A 21652-nucleotide genomic window follows, 5' to 3' on the forward strand; every position below is an offset into this window, starting at 1 on the left:
AATGACATCGCATGTGATGAAGACCATGGAGCACCTGAGGCCACAGACCCACCAGGCACTCAACCCTCTGCAGTTTGCATACATACAAAGTGGGAGTTTAGGATGCCATCATCTTCTTGCTCCATCGATCTCTCGGTGCTGCTGCAGGCAGTGGTGCAGGATTACATTTTTGGACTTCTCCAGTGCCTTTAACGCCATCCTCAGCTCCTCAGGGACAAACTGACACAGATGGGAGTAGGATCACATCTGGTGGCATGGATCACAGACTGCCTGACTGGCAGTACGTGCAACTGGGGAACTGTAGGTCTGACACTGTGACCAGCAGCACGGGAGCACCGCAGGGAACTGTGCTCTCCTGTTCTGTTTACTCTTTCAGTACAACTTGGAGCTCTGCCATGCACAGAAGTACGCGGACAACACAGCCATCGTGGGATCTATCAGGAATGGACAGGAGGAAGAGTACAAAAAACTGATCCAGGACTTTGTCAGCTGGTGCAACGTAAACCACATGCACCTCAACACCACCAAGACCAGGGAAATGGTGGTAGACTTTAGGAGAAACAGGACACACCCAGAACCTGTTGTCATTAAAGGTGACCATGTAGAGGTATGGCTGCCAACATACAGTAGATGCTCTGTGCAGAAAAGGGCAAGAAGCTGTGACAGATCTTCTACCAGACTATGGTAGCTAGGTGCCTTTCTGTATGCAGCAGTGTTCTGGGGGAGCAGCCTCAAGAAGAAGGACGCCACACGCCTGGACAAACTGGTGAGGAAGGCAGGCTCTGTCATTGACAGCATGACGCCTGTGGCAGGGCAAAGGACACTGAGGAGCAGTTTCAGTGGCAGATTACTATCACTGTCCTGCTTCACCCCCACACCATGCCACTTTTCAACACAACAGAGGCCCCCATCTATCTATCGATCTATCTGCCACCCCACTCAACTAACAGTCAAGGCTACCAACTCTATTGACTCATAATTCCCTCCTTTTCATTTCACATTTTAGTAGTGAAATAACACGGTTGTGACTCTACGACACAATGGATATAATATTAACGACCAAATAGGTTTTATTTTTGAGCAATTACTGCTGTAATGTACTTTTTAAAAACCGTATAACCTGTGGGCTGAGGCACAGAGGTGACGTGATCCCCCTCCCCGGCTTGTGTGAGTATCCGTGAGTCTGTAGAAGGCGCCCATCTGCCACACATCCTGCCTTGATGAGCGCTGAACTCAAATGGGATACCCCCACCCCCTGCCCGCGCAGATATAAAAAAAATACAACAATTCAACATCAACGCTCATGCATATTAAAGAAACCCACACAATCAAGTTACAAAATGTTTAATAAATGTACGCATCTTTCAATGAAAACACATCAAATCCTTTCCCGCTGATGCGTATTTGATTTTGTAGGTTTACTCCCTAACAAAGTCATTCATGTTTAAATTCAATGAATGGATGTTGTTGATATTCCATCTCTCTTACTATAAACCTCTACTATCTTTGGGGGCTATTTGCAGCCCAAAAGCTTCTTTATTTTTTTTTTATTGCAAAATCAGCAGGGAAGCCAATTATTACAACTTTATTTAAATGATCTTTTGCATGTTCTCCCTAAGGGTGTGTGGGTTTTCTCCAGGTACTCCGGTTTCCTCCCACATTCCAAAAACACGCATGTTAGGTTAATTGGAGACTCTAAATTGTCCATAGGTATGAATGTGTGTGAATGGCTGTGCCCTGTGATTGGCTGGTGACCAGTCCAGGGTGTACGCCCAAAGTCAGCTGGGATAGGCTCTAGCACAGTGCTCACCAACACAGTGCCCGCGGGCACCAGGTAGCCCCCCACGACCACAGGAGGTGCCCGCAAGCCTGCTTTTCATTCAGGTTTTCAGTTAATAATGAAAGAACAGTAGAAAGAAATGCATTCTGAAACATAAAATGTGAGTTGTGGACACCAGCATTTTGTTGAAATTAGGTATGAAAATCATTTCTACAAAAATGAGTAGCTCTTGGCCATTTTCATTTTCTAAAAGTAGCTCTCACAAGGAAAAACGTTGGTGACCCCTGCTCTAGCATAACTGCGACCCCCCTAATTAGTTTGAATGGCATAGAAAATGTTCAGTGCCTCAAAAAAGTGTAAAAGGAGCACAAATCTGTCATGGTAACATTTTCTTCTAAGGTTTCATGGAGCAAAGTCACTCCTACAAGGTTTAAAGTCACCTATTTATACCTTTTTACATATCCACAGATTAATCGCATTAATTAATGCTGCTGCCCCCAATACACTATTTTGTTACATATTTTCTTAACATTGCATGAACATATAAAGTACAATATGTTAAAAAAAAAAATTCAAGTGGTTCTGATTGGCTGTCCGTCAAGACACATGACAATCCTTAGCCAAATGAAGGTTGTTACTGGTACCGAGTGCAGTTCAATAACCTTCAAACGGCATCTTCAAAGACGTCGTCTCCTTTTAACGCCACACAATTGCCAGTTTGGAATTTGCATGAGAGCACCAAACATGGGACATTGAAAGGTGACAAAGTTATATTGATGAGAAAACCTACAGTAGATGGTCCTGATGGCTTGTCTTCCTTCAATGGAACCATGGAGCGTCAGGTTGTGCAGGGGCGTCAAACAGCAGCTGGCTATGTGGAGTTGTTGCAGGGGGCATCCCTCGTGACTGAAGGCCCTCGTCTGTGTGGTAACAGCTGGATTTTTCAACAGGACAACGCTGCAGTTCACAATGCTCGCCTGACAAAGGACAGGATAAACTCACTCTTTTGGACCATCCTGGAAAACCACAGATGGAGCCCACCTGTTTTTTCTTGTCACGTGTGCCCTTTTAATACACACAAAACGAGAGAAACGAGATATTCCGTTGCCTTCATTCCTGGGAATGGAGTCTTGCGGCATCCACGGGACCACATTGAAGAAGTGCGATGTTGACCCCGATCTAAATCCAATTGAGAACATTTGGGGATGGACGGCAAGGGCAGAGGATGCCCCCCATGAAGCCATATTCAAATTTTTTTTTGTCTCTCTTCCATTTCTTTTTTGCATTTTGAAATTCTTGCAATTTTTCAAGTAGTCTTAAAATGTTGATCAGGCGTGTATAAAAATAGAAGAAACTGAGAGTCAAGCATCCATGAAAACAAGATGTCTATAGCATGGCCCCTTCAGATGTAAAGAGGGTTGGTGAATTGTGAATGGTGTACCCATGTTAGTAACCTGTCCCCCCACTTGGAAATGTACTAATATCATCATATTCTCTCCTTTCTGAGGCTTTTGCTGCTGTTGCCAAGTTGTTGCTCGTGTCGCCTTCAGTTGGTTTCTTTCACAAATGCATGGTTCTACACCTGCTTTACATGACCTTGGGATAACCTTTTGTTGTACATTGGAGCTATGCATGCCAAGGAAAGGAAATGTGGGGTTATCACATAGAAATCACATGAAATGCATCAACAAATGTTGGCATTGAAGAAGTTGTTATTTGAAGTTATTTGTTCATAATCCATCCATCCATCCATTTTCTATGTCGCTTATCCTAATCAGGGTCGCGGGGAAATGCTGGAGCCTATCCCAGCTGACTTCGGGGCGAGAGGCCAGGTACACCCTGGACTGGTCGCCAGCCAATCGCAGGGCATGTGCATGTTCATATTCCAACTGAATAAAATGTTCTTCTCTCATGAAAATATGTATTTCTGCTCATGTCCAACCGTGGATTCATTAAATTACATTCACCAGCTATTTCTTTTACTCAAAGTCTTGGCAAGTTTCAGTTTCTTGACTTCTCTGAGGACTTGATCAGCCTTCTTTAGCTTCTCCATGGCCTCAGCCAGCAGATCCTCTGCCATGCATCCATCCTCTCCCTCCACATTTGACCGGCGCACTCTGCTCAGGAGTTCACTTGTCGCTGCCGTTCCCTGAGTCAGCTCTTTTTCAATGTCCGCCAAGTCGTCGCTCAAAGCCTCGCTCGGAGTGACAGCACGTACCGCATGAATACTGACTGACGGGATGGACAGCAGATCTCCGAAGGAGGCCGCTCTGGTCTTGGTTGAGCCCGATGGCGCATGAGGTGCGGTTGGAACTATTGGGGGCGTGAACCTTGCACAGCTGTGAATGTTCAGCGCATCTGTACAGGTAGAGGCTGCCATTGCGTCTTCACACGCATACAAAATAACAGATCCTTCCTCTACATTCGGTTCTTGTGAGGTCTGAAGAAGAATTGGACTGGAATGGATGGGGTCAGTCAGCAGGATCTCTTCTGCTTGAGTTGTGTTGCCTTCTGTGGGTTGGATGTTGAAGTCGTTATTGGATTCTTCTTCTAAAACAAATCCTTCCGTGCAGGGAGTGGTATCACGGTTACAGACATGATCCTCTGGTACATCTTTAGCCTCTTGGTTTAATCCTGAAGGACGCAATGGCTTCTTGTCTTTGGTTGGTGGGGTTGGAGGGTGGGCATGCTGCCTCACTTGAAAATCTCCAGCCAGCTCACTTGAATCGCTGCTTGTGAGTTTTGGAGGTGGTGCTGGGGGACCTGTCTTTCTTCTTGGACCAGGACTTTCTTTCGATGTACTCGCTTCTGTGGGTTCTGTGGATTCATCAGCAGGTAAAGTCTTGATGTCTTCAGGTGGGGCCAACAGCAGCATCGAGGCCTTGAAGTCATGAAATTGTGAACAAATATTAATAAGATTAGAATTTTCAATTAGAACTGTCAAAATCATGAATATGATTTCAATGTTGATGTAATTAACGCATCTACTGCACAGAATGACTCCAAACGTCTGTGGTGACACATTTCTGGCAGTTTCACTAAGTCAGGGGTGGCCAAACTTTTTTTCCAGCGAGGGCCACGTACGGAAAAAAAACAAAGGATGCAGGGGCCACTTTCATATTTTGTAAGGATATGCTAAGAAGTTACATATTTAAAAAAAAATGCATCTCAGCTTCCTGATATCGGTGAAAAAGTATTATTCAAAATCATATTAAAATGTTCTTTAAACAACCACACACAAATAGGGTTTTCAGGACAAGACATAATTAGTATCAAGACAACAAGAGAGCAAACTTGTTCATGAAACTTGAAAAAGTTAGTCCAGTCATGGAAAAATGATTAGACACCCTTGTTTCTTCAGTTTCTGGCTCATTTTAATGCCTGGGGTACCTTTGTTTGGACAAATATAACAATTACAACAAAAATAGCTCATAAGAGTTCATTTTTTTGGCATACAATGCCATGTATGTATGTAAGATCTGATTCTGGTTATTATCAAGAAAACCATGGAAGTTGCTAGATATCAGCTCTTAAATTCAACTCTTATGAGCTTTATTTGTTATCATCATTATATTTGTCCAAACAAATGTACCTTTAGTTGTACCAGGCATGACAATGGATCAATAAACTGAAGAAACAAGCGTGGTCTCAACATTTTTTCCACGAGCGTGATATCCACTCGTGGCTTCCTTGTGGGACAAAAAAGAGCTCGGAACTAAACACATTGCTTCTTTGTTTGAAAAACAAAATGTCACTGTGGTAAAAAGTCACTTTTGGAGTCCGAAAACCAAAGCTAATAACACTAGCTCGCTAGCCAATGTAAGGAGGTCACATGACCCTCGGAAAGCGTGTCAAAGATGCCAGAAAAGTCGAACGGCAATAGGTTTGCTCGGGGAGTGATCAGACATGCTGGTATCGATTGGCGTAGCCTGCGACAAGCTGTCAAACTGAAGCCACATGACATGACTAGTTTTGTTTCTCGCAGCAATACGGGACACGGTTTGTCAGCTCATTAAGGGACACCTCATTTTCCTTATAAACACGAGACAATTTTGGCAACCCTACAAAATAACGTGTTTTTTTAAAGAAATCAGCCAATACTGATCGGCATCCCTAATTGTTTTCCTATTTTTGCTATTTTATTTTTTTTTTTTATTTCCAACCATTCCTTTCTTCTTAAGCTTTGTACATTTTCTTCTTCCAGTATTCTGACTTTTTTTTCCAGCCTAATTTCCCCCCCCCAAAAAAAATTCTGCTGTTGTTTTGTTTAAATACATTTTTCAACTATTTCAAGTTTTTTCTTGTACATTCATTCTTGTGCACAACTTTTTCTGTGACACTATTTTCCAAAAATGACAACTTTATTTTCATTGCTTTCTTTATTTCTCATAATATTACCACTGGAAAAAATAATTTCAACTTTATGCTGACATTATTTTTTCTCATTTACATTATTCTCAGTAAATTAAAACTTGTTCTTGTTAGATTACAACTTTTACTCTTATATTTTCACTTTATTCTTGTAAAATTACGGCTCATTTTTCCATTTTTATTTTTTATTTTATTTGATTAATTATTATAAATTAATTTTATTAGGTTTTCTTGTTAAATTGTATTTTTAGAATGTGCCACAGGCCAATCAAAAAGCGACCCCGGGCAGCACTTTGGACACCCCTGGTCTAAGCAGTGTGCAAATGGGTGGTTGATCTGGTCGTGACAGGCAGCAGAGCCCAAGAAGACGCTAGATAGCACGTTGACCCTCTCAATGGGAAATTTAAATAGAAAAAAAACATGACCGGAACAGTGAAGTGACACAAGGTCTGCATCCTTTCTGCATCCTCTGCAGAAAGGACTTTTGTTTTCATTGAAGCACTCCCATCTTAAAATTCCACAAATGAATGTGAGCAGGATCATTGGCTAATCCATCTCAACCCTGTGATTAATCAGCACTATTTAAAATGGATGGTCGTTGCCATGGGAGACTTGGTTTACTTTTTCTTGGAACTGACCTTCACCTGCAACTGGTTCTCCTCGACTTCTGGTTCATTTCGCTTCTCGAGGGGGTTGTCGGTTTCTCCAAGGATGTCAGTGTCGTGAACATTGGCAGATGTCCTATTCGGCATGGCGGCGGGATCCAGGTGCAGCGTGCCTTCAGATGACAGCTCAGCCAGCTGAAAGGGGAAAAGAATAGCAGGTCAAACATTTTGACGAGCATTTTGTGTACTCCACCATTGGTTGCTGTCCAAATGACACACCGGAAGCCATTTAAGTCGGCATCTTGGTGGGCTGACTCACGTCGACCGAAGGTTGCTGACATAACCGAAAATATCTTTCTTCTGTGACTAACGATCCAAAATGATTATCTCGAAGCTTACTTCGCACTGAACAGGCACTATGTGCACGTTTGCACGCTCGAACTTTGTTAAAGAAGGTGAGAAACACTACTGAAGAAGGGAGTGGTAGCTAAGTAGGAAATAGTGCAACAGGACACTTAATTGTAAGGTTCCTTGTTAACACAGGTTGCAGAGGGAAGGGTTTAAGGGAGACACATAACAGGAGGTGAGTTGGGGCAGTGTGTTTAATGATGATTGGACCTGCTGTTGAAGTTTACAATAAAGCTATATATCCATATATCCATATATATATATATATATATATATATATATATATATATATATATATATATATATATCCGTAGCTGTAGTAGTAGTGGGTGGGGCATAAACCAAAAGTGGGCATGGTTTCCCCAGAAATGGGTGGGGCTTAAATCGGTACATTAGTTTAAGTCTGAAATTGACATGGATCGATGAGAAGTTGCTACAGTTATTGTTTTTTATTCAGCTACAGTGTGATTCATGCAAAAATCCAGTGAAATAATCGGTCAGCCTTGTTCACTGTAGTTTTCTCTAAAGCACCGTGTTCAGTTCTACGAGCAAAGATTTCCAACTGACTTTATATCCAGAGTCAAAAAAGCAGGCAGACAAAAAAAAAACAAAAACACCGGCAGTGACCGATGCAATACGAGCCGTTCACAGCGCTGTCTTGTCAAATGCACCGCATACGCAACGAAAAAAAAGTTTACCAAGTAACTTTAGATACGAGCTAAGCTGAGAAAACCTCAAAAAAACCTTCCGCAGTCGAGGCAGTGACCAACCCTGTCTTGTCAAATGCACCGTGTACTCTCTAGAGAGGGGAGTCGCTGTGTGTGACTGGCCAATCACAGAGCACGAAGAGTTACTCAATCATCACGATTACGGATAATGCCGAATTTCATGCTCGTATTCGGCAAAAATGCATTATCCGTAATGAGTATCCGGCTCATCCCGGATTAGTATCATTTAAAACGGGTAAGGCTGTTACGCCAACTTCATTTTTCAGTTTTTCCTGACAATGAATTTTACTTCGAGAAATAAGGATGCTAGCAAGACTTTTGGTCAGTTGTATTTCAGGCCATTTTGTTCCTCTTTATGTGCACTTTTCTGAAGACAAGTGGTTTTTTTCGTCTTGCTTTCTGTGTTACTAAATAAATGAACGTGCTGTTGCCGCACACCTACCATGTTTATTTCTTTATTTGAGTGTTTTAAGCCTTTTTCTTGAGGTAAAAAAGGTTGCAAATGAGATTAGTTGGGATTGTTGGGCTCGCCATTACCTCTGCTCTTAAAAATACATTTGAATATTAGTCAACTATGAACAAAATCAGATTTGACTATGAAAACCCTTGGTGGAAGACAGCTCTAGCGTATAGAGAGATAGTATATAGAGCAGAATTCTGAATTCAATCATCAATTTATCCAAGTTCCACAGATGAAGGAAAATGCACACACACACAAAAACAATCAGATAAACCTCTTTTAAATGGATCCTGGTTGGTGGGCGGCGGTTACGGTTTCCTTTGGGTCTTTCTCGGGTAAAATGCTGTAAATGACTGCTTTCATCCATTTTGACCTGTGAAAAAATGGCATCGTCAATAGAGTTCCCTCTGCAGGGATGCGGCTCAGATGAATGTATAATACCTCATCCAAAACTTTGTTCTTTGCTCGACTGATCCCATCACTTAGGGCTTTAATCCAAGCTTCCTTTTCCTCAGAAGTCTGCGCTTGGAATTTCATGTCATGAATCTGTCAGTCACATGGAAGCAAAATGAGCTCACCTTTAATAGCTGTTCGTTATTAATGATGTTAAGCACATAACCATTCTTGGACAATTGGGCAGTTTGTTTAGAAATAAACTCTGGTGTTAGCCTAAGTTATTGGCGTCAACCTCAAGGCCCACAGACTAAATTGGCCAGCAAAAGCCATGTGCCATGTTGGACCTTTTAAAAAAACTCAGGGCAGGTTCAATTCAGGTTAAAGTCAGGATTTTGCGTTTGCGTATGGATGGAAAATCTTTGAAATACTGCATAACAGTAAAACACAACCAAGTAAAACCAACCAACCAACCAAGAAAAACGGAGGACAACCAGTCTTCATATTACGACATTTTCTGCTTACAAATGCACTCCCATAAATGATTAATACTGGACAAAAAGAAAAAGAGAACTAGCGACATGCGCAGCGGAAGAATACGTAGTTGAGGAAGGACACCACTGCTGTTCTTTTTAGTAAACATTTTTCCCTTCATGATGTCTACCAGACTCCTCTGATGGCAGTGCATCAAGAAAGGAAAGCGAAAGTGAAAAGTCAAGTGAAATTAGACATGGTCAAATGCTGAGAAAGTGAAGAAATGAACATGAGTTGCATGCCCGGTCGAAGCCGGTCTGGAATCCAGTGTCCAGTTGGTATCTTTGAACATGTGAAAGGATCTGCTCCTATGAAATGGACAGTGATAACTAAGGAGTACAGCGCTCATTATTGAGACTTCCTCCTGCCAATAGGCCTGTCTCTTCCTCCCTTGCAACGCCCCCTCCAGTGTCCAAGACAACCACAGTAAGTATGTCTTTTTTATTACTGTTTCATTTCATTCTTGTGTTTCATTTTTTTCTTACTGTATTTAATAATATATTTGTTAGAAAGACAAGCTAACCGTCGCTAACGGCTGAACTTTAAGGTTACCGACCACCAACAGAACGGGCAGAAAAAAGGCTTCTTTCGCAGTAAATGCAGAGGAGGACATGGAAGATGGAAGCAGGTCGCCTCTCGTATGTAATAATCATGTTGAACGACAGAGATAAGCAGCATGTGAGTGCAAAATACATCAAAGTCATGAAGAATGATACTGCATCACCTTGTAAACTAAGCCGGAAGAAAACGTGGCTGCTTTAAAGAAGCAAAATGATGAGAAAGACATTATATTGCAAAAGATGTGCAGAATGGATGATTTGGAACAGAATACATGCATGAACAATGTGATGGTGATTGGGCTGCACATTCCACACAGGTCCTATACCAGTGCAGCTGATAAGGGGAGGAGGAGAACAAGATGACGTTGCTTCATCAGAGCAACAGGTGGCCAACGTTCTGCGATAAAGGATGTGGATGTGGAAGCCAACAACATGGACGCATGCATTCCAACGTCTGGCAGGAATAACACCGTATAGTCCACCAACAAACAAATAAGTGGCATTGCAGATACAGAAAAGCAAGTTGAAAGGAACAAACGTCTAAATAAGCAAGCATCTGCCAAGAAAGTATGCCACCTAAGGAAGCAGGAGAATATTCAAGGCACTTGGAGCACCAACTGCAAAAGCTTCATCAAAATAAAATGGAGGACCGGAGAAATCCAAAATACTTGCTGTCAAAGCCATCAAGGAACTGGACAAATATTAAGCATGACATCATCTCAACCACATGGAAACGAAAGGCACACCTCACAAAGACTTAAATGATGTCATTTATCAGTTACAACTCAATGCCTAAATCAACAACGCGAAGCAACACATTTCATTCATTGATCGTCACCAATAATCATTAATCTGTATCCAGAAATGTATTGCGAAACATTTTTATTGCAGTATTTATATACTTCATGCATGTGCTTTATGTGTCTCTATTTAACGTCTCCACTTTTCTAACTTCTTTTTTAGTCATCACTAACAAATTATTCCGGTTGAATTACTTTTATTACATTTTCATCATATCATTGTTTTTGTACATTAATCATGCATCTGATTAATTTTTAACAAGTATGACAACAGTGTCAAACTTAAGATGACAACAAGTACATTACAGCAATCCCTTATTTATCCATTTAGAAATGGAATGTTTTCCCATAGACCTGTTTACGACCTTCTAAATATGGTTACAATTATTAGAGGCCTCTAGACATCAAATAACACCCGACCTTTACACTCCTATTACCCGATATATTACACATAATCCGAGTAAATAAGACTCACATGTTAGAATTGGGAGAGTTCCATGTTCTAGTTTACTTCCTGTTGTGGACACTACTTCCTGCGGTCTTAGCATTGTAACATTACTGACACCTAGTGACCAGTGGAGAATACTACACGTCTTTGAATGCGACTTCTGAATGCCTAATATTTGTATTTGGCTTCATTTAGACATTTGAATGTTTAAAAATGCTTCATTTAGTCCAAAAATATATCAAATCTACTTAAATATGCATATTTTTTGGACTAGTAATTCAACCATGAGACAGCATGATTTATTAATGTTTTTGAAAAACTGATAAAGAGTGATGCCGCAAAATTCAAAGTGCAGTCTGAAGTGCAAATTATTGGCCTAAAAATCTTTATCATGTTCTATTTGATATTGACATGATTTGACACTTGACGGACGTCTTTCTTTCGGCTTACCTTATTTCCAGACTTGAGCGATCGGATAAGGACCAGTCTGTGTTTTCTCTTGAATGGACTCTTTAATTCATGACATTTGTCATAGTTCTGGAGGTCAAGCCTTTCAATGCAGCTCTTGAGGTCCTGCAACACAAAGTACTGATAGGACATATCATTTGACATTTAGTTGTTATATTTCAAACATGTTCTCTCTGTAATCATGCCTGCTGTGATGTTGAAGCATTTATTTGTTAGAAGTAGAACACAGTAATTCACTACTTTGTGTTAAGATTGATTGGAGTACAATCCAATCAATCCTAACGAGCTGCATCACAGGCAAGTGCAGCCGTTGTACTCAGACTCAAACTGAACTGTCGTTGGTCGACAAGTCCGTTTTTCAATTTGACAAGAATACTACTACAAATTTTTTTTATTTTATCCCAGGTTTTCCTCAAGTTCAGGCTCAAACATTCCAAAAATGGAAAACCTTGGTCAAACGGTCTTCACTAGCTGGATGCAAACAAATCTCCATATGGCTTCTCGACCGTGACTTTGACGTGCGTATGCCATGATTATAGAATACTGCATTGTTGACGCACGGTTGGAACTGTCACATTTTCCGCTGTGTTGTAAGCGATAACCACTGTCCATGGAAAAGCTACAGATATGGCAAATGTACTGTAAGTATTGACCAGTGAATATGGTCTCTTTGCTTCTAAAATACAGCCAATTTTAGACAGTGTCCAAAATATACCTGTCAAGCTACCGTCCATGATGTCAGACTGACATCAGGTAAAATGCAAACAAACATTAAGGGCATACAGAGTCAAAGTGAACCATCGTGTCATTTAGATAGACACTTGGGGCCTCATTCACAAACATCTTCGTAAAAGTCTTCTTAAGAAGTGTACTTAAGAAGGCGCGGGTTGGAAACTGCGCCATTCAGTCCTCCTGAGCGTTCGTAGAATTTGTTCTTAGATCCAAGAACTGTGAGTTAAGAACACGTTTCGTGAATGCCAAAAATCTTCATAAGAAGGCTTTAAGAACACATTTGTGCGTAAGAACGTTTCGTGAATGAGGCCCTTGGACAATATACGAAGGAGCAACACTGTTCCTGTCAAGTTGGGTACGTCTCCATTTACTATTACAATCATAAAAAGCAATAGACCGATATGAAGCTACATTCAGTAATACTCTGTTAGCTGGTGTTGACTACTATGACCACGTAATACATAACATATAACATATACATAACATATACAGTAATCTGTTATGTTATCTGTTAATGGCGAGTAATTGGTTGTAGACCCGACCGTGATAAGTGAATTTCCACAAAGTAAGATTCCTTATTTATAAGTGGACTATTTTCATAGTTAGAGCATAGAAAAACGGTTTGCGAACTTCTAAATTGAATTTTTAACATTATTAGAGCCTTCTAGACATGAAATAACACCCCTATAGTCACATTTACACTCCTATTACAAGGTATAGTAGACATATACGACATAGACTTGTGAGCTGCTAGGGGAGCTAAGTGGAGGGTGGACAGGAAGTGGCGTGAGGTAGCTCGTAGTTGGGGAGTATTGCGCCTGTTGCGAGATCATTCAACCCTGCAATAAAGCAATCAAGTCCAGACTTGAGCGCTGCTTGTGTGTCTTTACAGTAACATTACTGACACGTCACATCCGCTCACGTATACTACACATCAATAAATAGAAATACAGATACAATAAACCATATAAAACAAACATTAAATGCCGTGTTGTTGTCTTGGAGATGAATAAAGTTGCTATCTATCCATCTAAAACTGACTGCCGAAGAATAGCCGCCAAGATGTAGACGCGGTCTTCTTTTTGTTTATGGCGGGTCGCATCCAACGTTTAGGTGCATACCGCCTACTGTACCAGATCGTAAAAACACATACGCAGTGCAACCCGGTTGTCACAATCTTCCATCATAGAAAACACAGGAAGAAATGGATATGATGCCGCTTTCAAGTTAAAGGCGATGGATTTGGCTGTCAGAGAAGGAACTGTGCAACTTTTGCATAAGTTGTGCACAGATTCTTCCAGTTTGGAGCAGAAAAAACACTTCATCTTCAACTGGTTTCGAATGGCTGGGACTACTGCCAGGAGGACACGGGGAGCACACCAAAAGAGGGAGAGACAGACGACGTGTGTGATGAAGGAATTATGATGCTGTTCAATTCTGCCACGGAAGAGGAGAGTCTTGTGGTTTTAGTTCCCAAGAGGATGGCGATGAATGACTTCTCTGGTAGGCTACTTTTATCTCTATTACATGCACTATTCGGCACTGTTTAACTACCTGTGTTGCACCACTGTTTGCAAAGCATTTATTAAAAGTTAAAAAAATCTTTCTGTGTAATGTATTTCTGTGCACTAAATGTCCCATTTTATGACGTGGACACTATGCGGCTTAGATAAAATCAGTTTTTTCCATTTTCATGGGTATCTCATTATCAAATTTTTTTGCCATTCATGTACATGTTTGCTCGACAGCTTTCTTAAAGAAACTTATGAACTTCTATTTTTTCTGTGGAATAGAACTTTATTGTCACTGATACAGGAAGAATAAAAATGTGAATGGCTGTTGTTCAGTGGATGACCTACCTCGTTTGCGTATACTACAACATCTGTCCTCTCCACTTGGATGTAGCGGTCTTTATATTTGGCCAGCAGTCTGCAGGGGGCCTTTTTAACCCAACCAGCCTTACCAAGGAATTTGGGGGTGTTACACTGGGCCGGTTCCTGGTGGGTGACCTTCAATGATGAAAAGTACAAATATTACATACCTTTGCACTGAGGAAAGCATATGTTGTCATTTGAATTCTTTCTCTGGCTATCTGGAGCGTATTCTTATCCAGGTGGCAGGGTGTGTCGTCCTCCAATTCCAACTGGGGGGCACAGAGGCATTCCCAGACAGACCAACTGAGCTCCTGGTCCAGCCGCCCTGCCAAGCCAAAGCTTGCAACCATAGGTGAGGGTAGTAATGAAGATGGACCAGTAAATTGGGAGTTTTTCCATCTGGCTCAGCTCCCCCACGACGGTCCGGGTCAATGTCCACATCTCACGCTCTCGCCTTGTCTCACTCATGAGCAAGACCCCGAGATACTTGAACTCCTCCACTTGGGGCAAAACTTCACTCCCAACCGTAAAGGGGCAATCCACCCTTTTCCGGCTGAGAGGCATGACCTCAGATTTCAAGGTGCTGAGTCTCATCCCAGAAGCTTCACACTCCAAGCACCCCAGTAAACACCAAAGGTTTGATGAGGCCATCGGGACCACATCATCCAAAAATAAGAGAGACGAGATGCTGGGTCACCAAACTGGACCCCCGCAACGCCTTGGCTGCACTGAGATATAAAAATAATGAACCAAACCGGTTTAAATGTAATATAGTGGAAATTCTGTTGGCGTCGAGTCCCACTGTGTTCTTAATGTATTTTTATCGCTATTGTTAGCATACAGCGGTGTGAAAAAGTGTTTGCCCCCTTCCAGATTTCTTTTTTTTTTTTTTGCATGTTTAGCACACTTAAATGTTTCAGATCATCAAACAAATTTTAAAATTAGTCAATGACAACACAACCAGACCACAGAGTATTTTCCCAAAGGTCTTGGAATCATCAAGATGGTTTCTGACAAAATTGAGATGAGCCTTAATGTGCTTCTTGTTCAGCAGTGGTTTTTGTCTTGTAACTCCGCCATGTAGGCCATTTTTGCCCATTGTCTTTCTTGTGGTGGAGTCATGAACACTAACCTTGGGGGGGTCTTTTGTGACCTCTTGGATGAGTCATTGCTGTGCTCTTGGGGTAATTTTGGTTGGCCGGCCACTCCTGGGAATGTTCACCACTGTTCCATGTTTTTGCCATTTGTGGATAATGGCTCTCACTGTGGTTCGCTGGAGTCCCAAAGCTTGAGAAATGGTTCTATAACCATTTTATTACAACAATTGGGGGGGGGGGGGGGGGGGGGGGGGGGGGGGGGGGGGGGAATCACTTTTTCCACACAGTGCCATGTAGTTTTTTTTCTACCTTAATAATAAAAATGTATTTAAAAACTATTTTGTGTTCTGTTGTGTTTTCATTGACTTATATTTAAAAGTGTTTGATGATCTGAAAAAATGACAAACAACAAAAAAGACATCAGGAAGGGGGCCACCCCTTTTTCACACCACTGTAGCTTGCCAACAATAAAGCTAAAACAATTCTGCATTTTGTTCCCTGACTCCACCCCAGAAAAATGGAGCCGTGTAGTGATATGTCAGCTGCGAACGAAGCGGCTCTTGGAGCTGGCTCTTTGAATTGAACAAGCGGTCATCCTTTCTTGTCTTTTTCTTTTAAAGCCGCATGTGATTGGACTCTTCTGACTCACTTTGGCTGTTTTTTTTTGTTGCTTAAGTTGATTTCTTACCTAAATATGTGTAAAATGAATTTCTAATGTTAAAATGTAATACCTGTATATCAAAAGTCAATCATGTGGTTAGCATGTTGACAACACCGTCAGGAGATTGGGAAGACCTGGGTTTGAATCACCGTAGGGCATTTCTGTGTGGAGTTTGCATGTTCTCCGCGTGTGTGCGTGGGTTTTCTCCGGGTACTCTGGTTTCCTCCCACATTCCAAAATCATGCATGTTAGGTTAATTGGCGACTCTAAATTGTCCATAGGTATGAATGTGAGTGTGAATGGTTGTTTGTCTATATGTGCCCTGCGATTGGCTGGCGACCAGTCCAGGGTGTACCCCGCCTGTCGCCCGAAGTCAGCCCGAAGTCATGCCCCCGCGACCCTAATGAGGAGAAGTGGTATAGAACATGGATGGATGGATCATGTGTGGCTTTCACAGAAAACGACAAGAAAAAAACGACTGCTCATTAATTTCAAAGAGCTCTAAGAGCCACTTTGTCCCCGACTGACATGTCACTAGCTGAGGTACTTTGTGTTTCTGACTGCCAATCTTCACAAACTAGCAAAACTTTCACCTAGATAAGTTTAGCAAAAGTTACCTTTAATTGTGGAATATTTAGTTGATGTTGTTTCAGTTGGAAAAGTACAAAGAATACACACAATCAGATTGGACCTCTTTGTCTAACTGAGATGACTGTTGTTGAGCATAGAAGTAAAGCCATACAAACAAACATTTGATCATTTAAGGCTGTCAAAAATAACACATTCATGCCGGTAACTATTATTTTATAAACTGTGTATTATGTATTATGTTTTTTGCGTAATTAAGGCACGCTCATCATGGCAAGCCACACCTCACTGTTATGACAGCAGACGGAGGCACAGTGTACTCTGTACTCTGACACTCTTTTATAACTTTATTTTGTAGCAAGCGTGGCAGCTAACACAGGAAGGAAGCGCTAATTGGGGGATTCCACTGCTAAACCCTTTCACAGTAAGATACCGCACACCAAACACTGTGAAGCTGACACACTTACAGAGTAAGATAACGCACACGAAACAAAACCGACGTGTGGACAACAAGACGACATGAATGCGTGTCACACAATGGCGGCATTGTGGCACATGACAAACATGCACCCTCAAGGCCGGCAGGATGTGGTGAAAAGGATGACGACATGAGATGAGACAATTATCAGATGGTTTAGGAGTGATACATGCTTGGTAGAAGACAAAACTGTGAAGTCACTATGGCCGAGTAAGAATATGTACGACTTTCACGATTCCCGTTTCTCTAAAAGCACTTCACAAAACCTTATTCTGTGGTTACAGAGTCCATTGTAGGACACGGACATTTCTCGACTTCCCTTTTCTAGTAAACTGGCTTCCTCAATGCACACCAGGGGCGGGTGGTACGGGTGGTATCAGTAGTGGAATGATGCAAGCATGATGAGATCTGTATTTTTCAGTTCTCTAATGTTTGCTTTCACAAATATCTGTATTTTTTTTGTTATCGTATCATTGATATTGTTCTAGTATATATTGTTTACAAAGTCAGAGAATACGTCCTTAATTGGACACAGGAGGGCTTTGGGGGCAAAAAGGGATTTGAATGACAGCCAATAGTAGTTTTTGCACCATTGATTTAATTTAGCTCAAACACATCAGAAGTCGATAAGCCAATAAAAGGGAATACATGTCTTATAGACTCCTGATTAAAATGTTAAGACCAGTTGAAAAATTGCAATAATTTACATCTTGAGGAGGTTCAAAGTAGATCTTCAAAATGCAAACAACAGCTTGGATGCAGTAAGTCATTTGAAAGTTTTTCAAAGATCCTGAGGGTTATGGAACAAAAGATTCAAGTGGTAGACCCAAGAAAATGTCACCGTCCCTGAGCTGGAGGATTCATCAAGACACAGGACGATCCTCGGCCCAAATGAAGGTTGTTGCTGGTGCCGAGTGCAGTCCAATAACCATCAAACCGGGAGAGAAGGGTTTTGAGAAGAAAAAAACATCTTCAAAGGCCTAGTCTCCGCCACAAAATTGCCTGTTTGGAATTTGCATGAGAGCACCAAACATGGGGCATTGAAAGGTGGAAGAAAGTTTTGTTATTTAAAAAGTATGTTTTTTTCCCTTTTGTTTATAATCCCGATCAACAAATTTCATCAAAATCATTGCATGATCTTTAAAAATGTTAGGTGTCAGCAATACTGGTCCTGTGTCTACTTGGTACGGAATAAGTGCCAACAAGTGCCGTATCACGATACAATGCAATGCTTGGAGATGGGATGCAAATTTTAAAAAAATCCAATTATCATTCGAAAATAATATTATAACCCAAATACATCTTTTCTTGCTCCTTGTAGATTTATATATTTTTTTCGCTTATTTCATTTATGGGAAATGGTAAGCCCACGTTACATAATCACTGTCACCCTCGTGAACTGTAACTATTTTACAGCAGCAATGATTTCATTATAACGCCCAATTCAGACAAGCATTAAATGTACACACTTTCAACCAAATCAAGACACATGAAAAACAGTAACATGAAAAAAAAATAATAAACTACAGTACTTGTCCCAAGTAAACACGGGGTAAGTATTGCTGATACTTTTTACTTGTATCCTTTTAGATTTGTTTGCTTAAAACACATTGTAATCATCCCCCCCCCCCCCCCCCCCCAAAAAAAATCAAATCCTCCAGTTTTAATCCTTGACTTTGTCAACAAATTATAATCTAACAATATCAAGAATATAAGAATATGAATGAGCAAAACAACCCATATACAGTATTTCGATAAACAGACGAGAACTGAAAAATCCCATACTGCTAGATTTGGTATCGGTGTCGATATTTGGATCACCCGCCCATCCCTCAACCTGGACTACAGATGGAAAGCCTGTGGCTCCAATCTTGACATATTTACACGAATTTGCGATTCTAAATATCAGTGGTCATTAATACACACTGTCCCTTCTTGTAGATAAATACACTTCACTAACAATCTCGTGTATCGGCTCTTCCGCATCACCAGTGTCGCAAAACTTTGGTCATTGTCATCACAACTCACTTTAGTTTACGACATGTCATACACGCTGACAGCTAATGAACAAATAACATCGATATATAACGACATATCATTTTTGTGGATAATAAAAAATAGACGACAAAGAGAGGAATTAGGGACAACTTACATGTTCCATGTTAAGAGGGAAAGTCCGTTATATGAGTTCCAACTAGCACCAAATCTCTCGACGTTGTTTTTTTTCCCCCAAGATTTAGGTTGTCGCTAATGACACATTTCCAACACTTCCCGTAAGATAAACACACAACTGTGCCCCTTTATGGCAACACCAACGTGACTTTTTCCTCTTCTGAGTGTAACAAAATGTGACTTCCGGTTTTCTGCACTTCACAACATTCACTGTCTGTCGAGGAGGAGCTTGTCATCCTATAACTGCGATTTAGAAATACTTCTTGCAGATGTGTCCCGCTGAGATCAACACAAACATCATTTCATCATGTTTCTCTAAACCAGTGCTATCCAAGCTGGATATCCAGTGGTATCGGCTCGCAGCTCGTTTTTTTTATTGGCCCTCAACATATTGTAAAAAGAAAATTATTGATGTCAAACGAAATTTTGATTTTGGAGGGGTTTATTCTTTTTAATTCCTTCTTTATTGCTTACAAATAAAATCAATGTTTCACAAATACAGCCATGGGTGTCAGGTAAAGGTAATGTCTTGCATTAAGTGTTTTCACAATAAGATGAGTCACAAAAGCACAAAAGTTCATTCCACCTTAACTTTACCCATAAGTGCCAAATCAGAATTTGTCGAATCAGAAGCCAATCAGCGGCGTTGTAGCAATAACAACAATGCCGGGAGTAAATGTAACCCGCCCTGATTCGCACCGCCCCGGTGCGAACACACAACCTTCGCAATGGGAGGCGATAGCGCTGACCACACGACCAAAAGCCCGTATTGTCAACCACGTGTTCAGCGCAGCTCTTAAGGCAGAGGGAGTGAGGTTTACCAAGTACACTTGCACAGCCTCACAGGCTGGCATCCGTTACATAAACAAGGCTTGAAAAACGTAAGGATCTCGCAATAGTTTCTTGAGATCTTTTTTTCCCTCATAATGTCCCTTTTGGGGCGCCGTAAAGTCCAGACATCCAAAACTAATGATCGCTCATCACCACCACCTCCTCTTCCTTTTGGGCAGGCAGGCTCAGCAGATGCACGTGCACTGCACCTTGCAATTGAAGCGAGACAATAAATGGCTGATTGATAATCATCATTCAACAATTTGTGTTCATTTCAGACGAATGAATGGTCCAGTGTAAAGACAAAACATGTTGTAGTACGCCACAAACTTCAAGCGCTATGTTTCACCTTCCAGGGGTGCTGGACTTTTTGCAGCCTCAGAAGCACGCAGGGGCGGACTTAAAGGGATAGTTTGGATTTATTGACAAGAAATTGGTTGACATCCTCATCTGCAGTGTAGTGCATGAACGGTGACTTACCCCCCCCACTTCGTCCTGTGAGCTAAGTTCTGGTTGGATTTCGGTGATGAGGAATGTAGTTCCGGTGAGTTGCTGGGGCGGCTTATCATTGCGAGCTGTCGCCTGTCCATTGTTGTGTGTTCCAAAGCAGATGAAGACCGCTTTGACGCGGTATAGTCATAAGGTCTTCATCCGCGCATGTTGAACACTGTGGAAGACGTAGCGCGCAGTCATACAACAGGAGAGAAAGTAATGCGAGCAATTGTGAGGTACGATTTTTTTCGAGGAGTCATTTTTGTGATGCAAACGTATTTACTCTTTTGAACGCATATTGTTTTGAGAAGCCAAACTCTTAAGTGGCCCCACCAACTAACCAAAACTATGTTCATCACCAAAATCCGACTATAACTCAGCTTGCAGGACGAAGTGGGCAGTAAGTTAGTGTTGATGTCCTACACTGCTGATGGGGAGGTGATACAACTTCATGTCAAAAAATCCAAACAACCCCTTTAAGTGGAGAGGGAGAACCTCGGGCAGGTATGTGCCTTTTACCACTTTAAGCACCTGGGAGAAAAGGGCTAAATGCATAACTAAGCGAGTAAACAAATATATCTAATATGTATAATAATATATATTCCATATGACAAATATTAGTGATAATAGTGTTATTTGATATTAAAATGAAGTTGAAATTTTTAAACTTTAGTGAAGTTGCAAAATAGAGACAGTGAAACTCTTAGCTCGATGAAGCAATTTCAATCAAAATTGCATGTGAATGCATGTGAATGCTGAAACGCTGGAGCTGAACTGAACTGCAGAATGAATGTTGAAATATCTTAGAAATGTGTTGAAATCTATTCAGCCACTGGGGATCAACTTATTGGGATTCAGACGTTTTCCTCTCTCCTTGAATCAGCTATCCACCTCCTGGACATGATAGCAATCAAACAAAAACATGGCCTCGGGGAAGACCCAGGACACGTTGGAGAGCCTGTCTCGCAGCTGGCCTGGGAATGCCTCAGGATGTGCTGGGAGGAGCTGGACAGAGCAGCCTGGGAGAGGGAAGTCTGGGCTTCTTGTCTTAGGCTGCTGCGCCCACGATCCAACATTGGATAAACGGAAGAAGATGGATGGGTTACATGAAAGAACAGCAACACGTCTGTCTGAACAGGTGAAACCAAGGTCAACTTGTATCAGAATTTTGA

At 41.4% G+C, this 21652-nt stretch overlaps 1 protein-coding gene across 2 annotated transcripts; it reads right to left on the minus strand.

Annotated features, from left to right (window-relative positions):
• Positions 1-1348: 1348 nt before the first annotated feature.
• Positions 1349-21562, minus strand: plekho2 (pleckstrin homology domain containing, family O member 2). 2 transcript variants are annotated; one of them, XM_054770871.1, is made up of 7 exons: positions 19138-21562; positions 14147-14296; positions 11538-11660; positions 8794-8898; positions 8627-8725; positions 6796-6951; positions 1349-4661 (listed from the first exon to the last, which is right to left on the minus strand). In XM_054770871.1, the coding sequence occupies exons 1-7, from the start codon at positions 19144-19146 to the stop codon at positions 3744-3746; spliced, it is 1560 nt and encodes a 519-aa protein (XP_054626846.1). In that variant the 5' UTR covers positions 19147-21562; the 3' UTR covers positions 1349-3743. The 2 variants fall into 2 exon arrangements, with proteins under 2 accessions (XP_054626846.1, XP_054626844.1); XM_054770869.1 differs by having other exon boundaries at positions 6790-6951.
• Positions 21563-21652: the final 90 nt, after the last annotated feature.

Source organism: Dunckerocampus dactyliophorus, chromosome 3 (genome assembly GCF_027744805.1).
Source record: "Dunckerocampus dactyliophorus isolate RoL2022-P2 chromosome 3, RoL_Ddac_1.1, whole genome shotgun sequence".
Lineage (NCBI taxonomy): Eukaryota > Metazoa > Chordata > Actinopteri > Syngnathiformes > Syngnathidae > Dunckerocampus > Dunckerocampus dactyliophorus.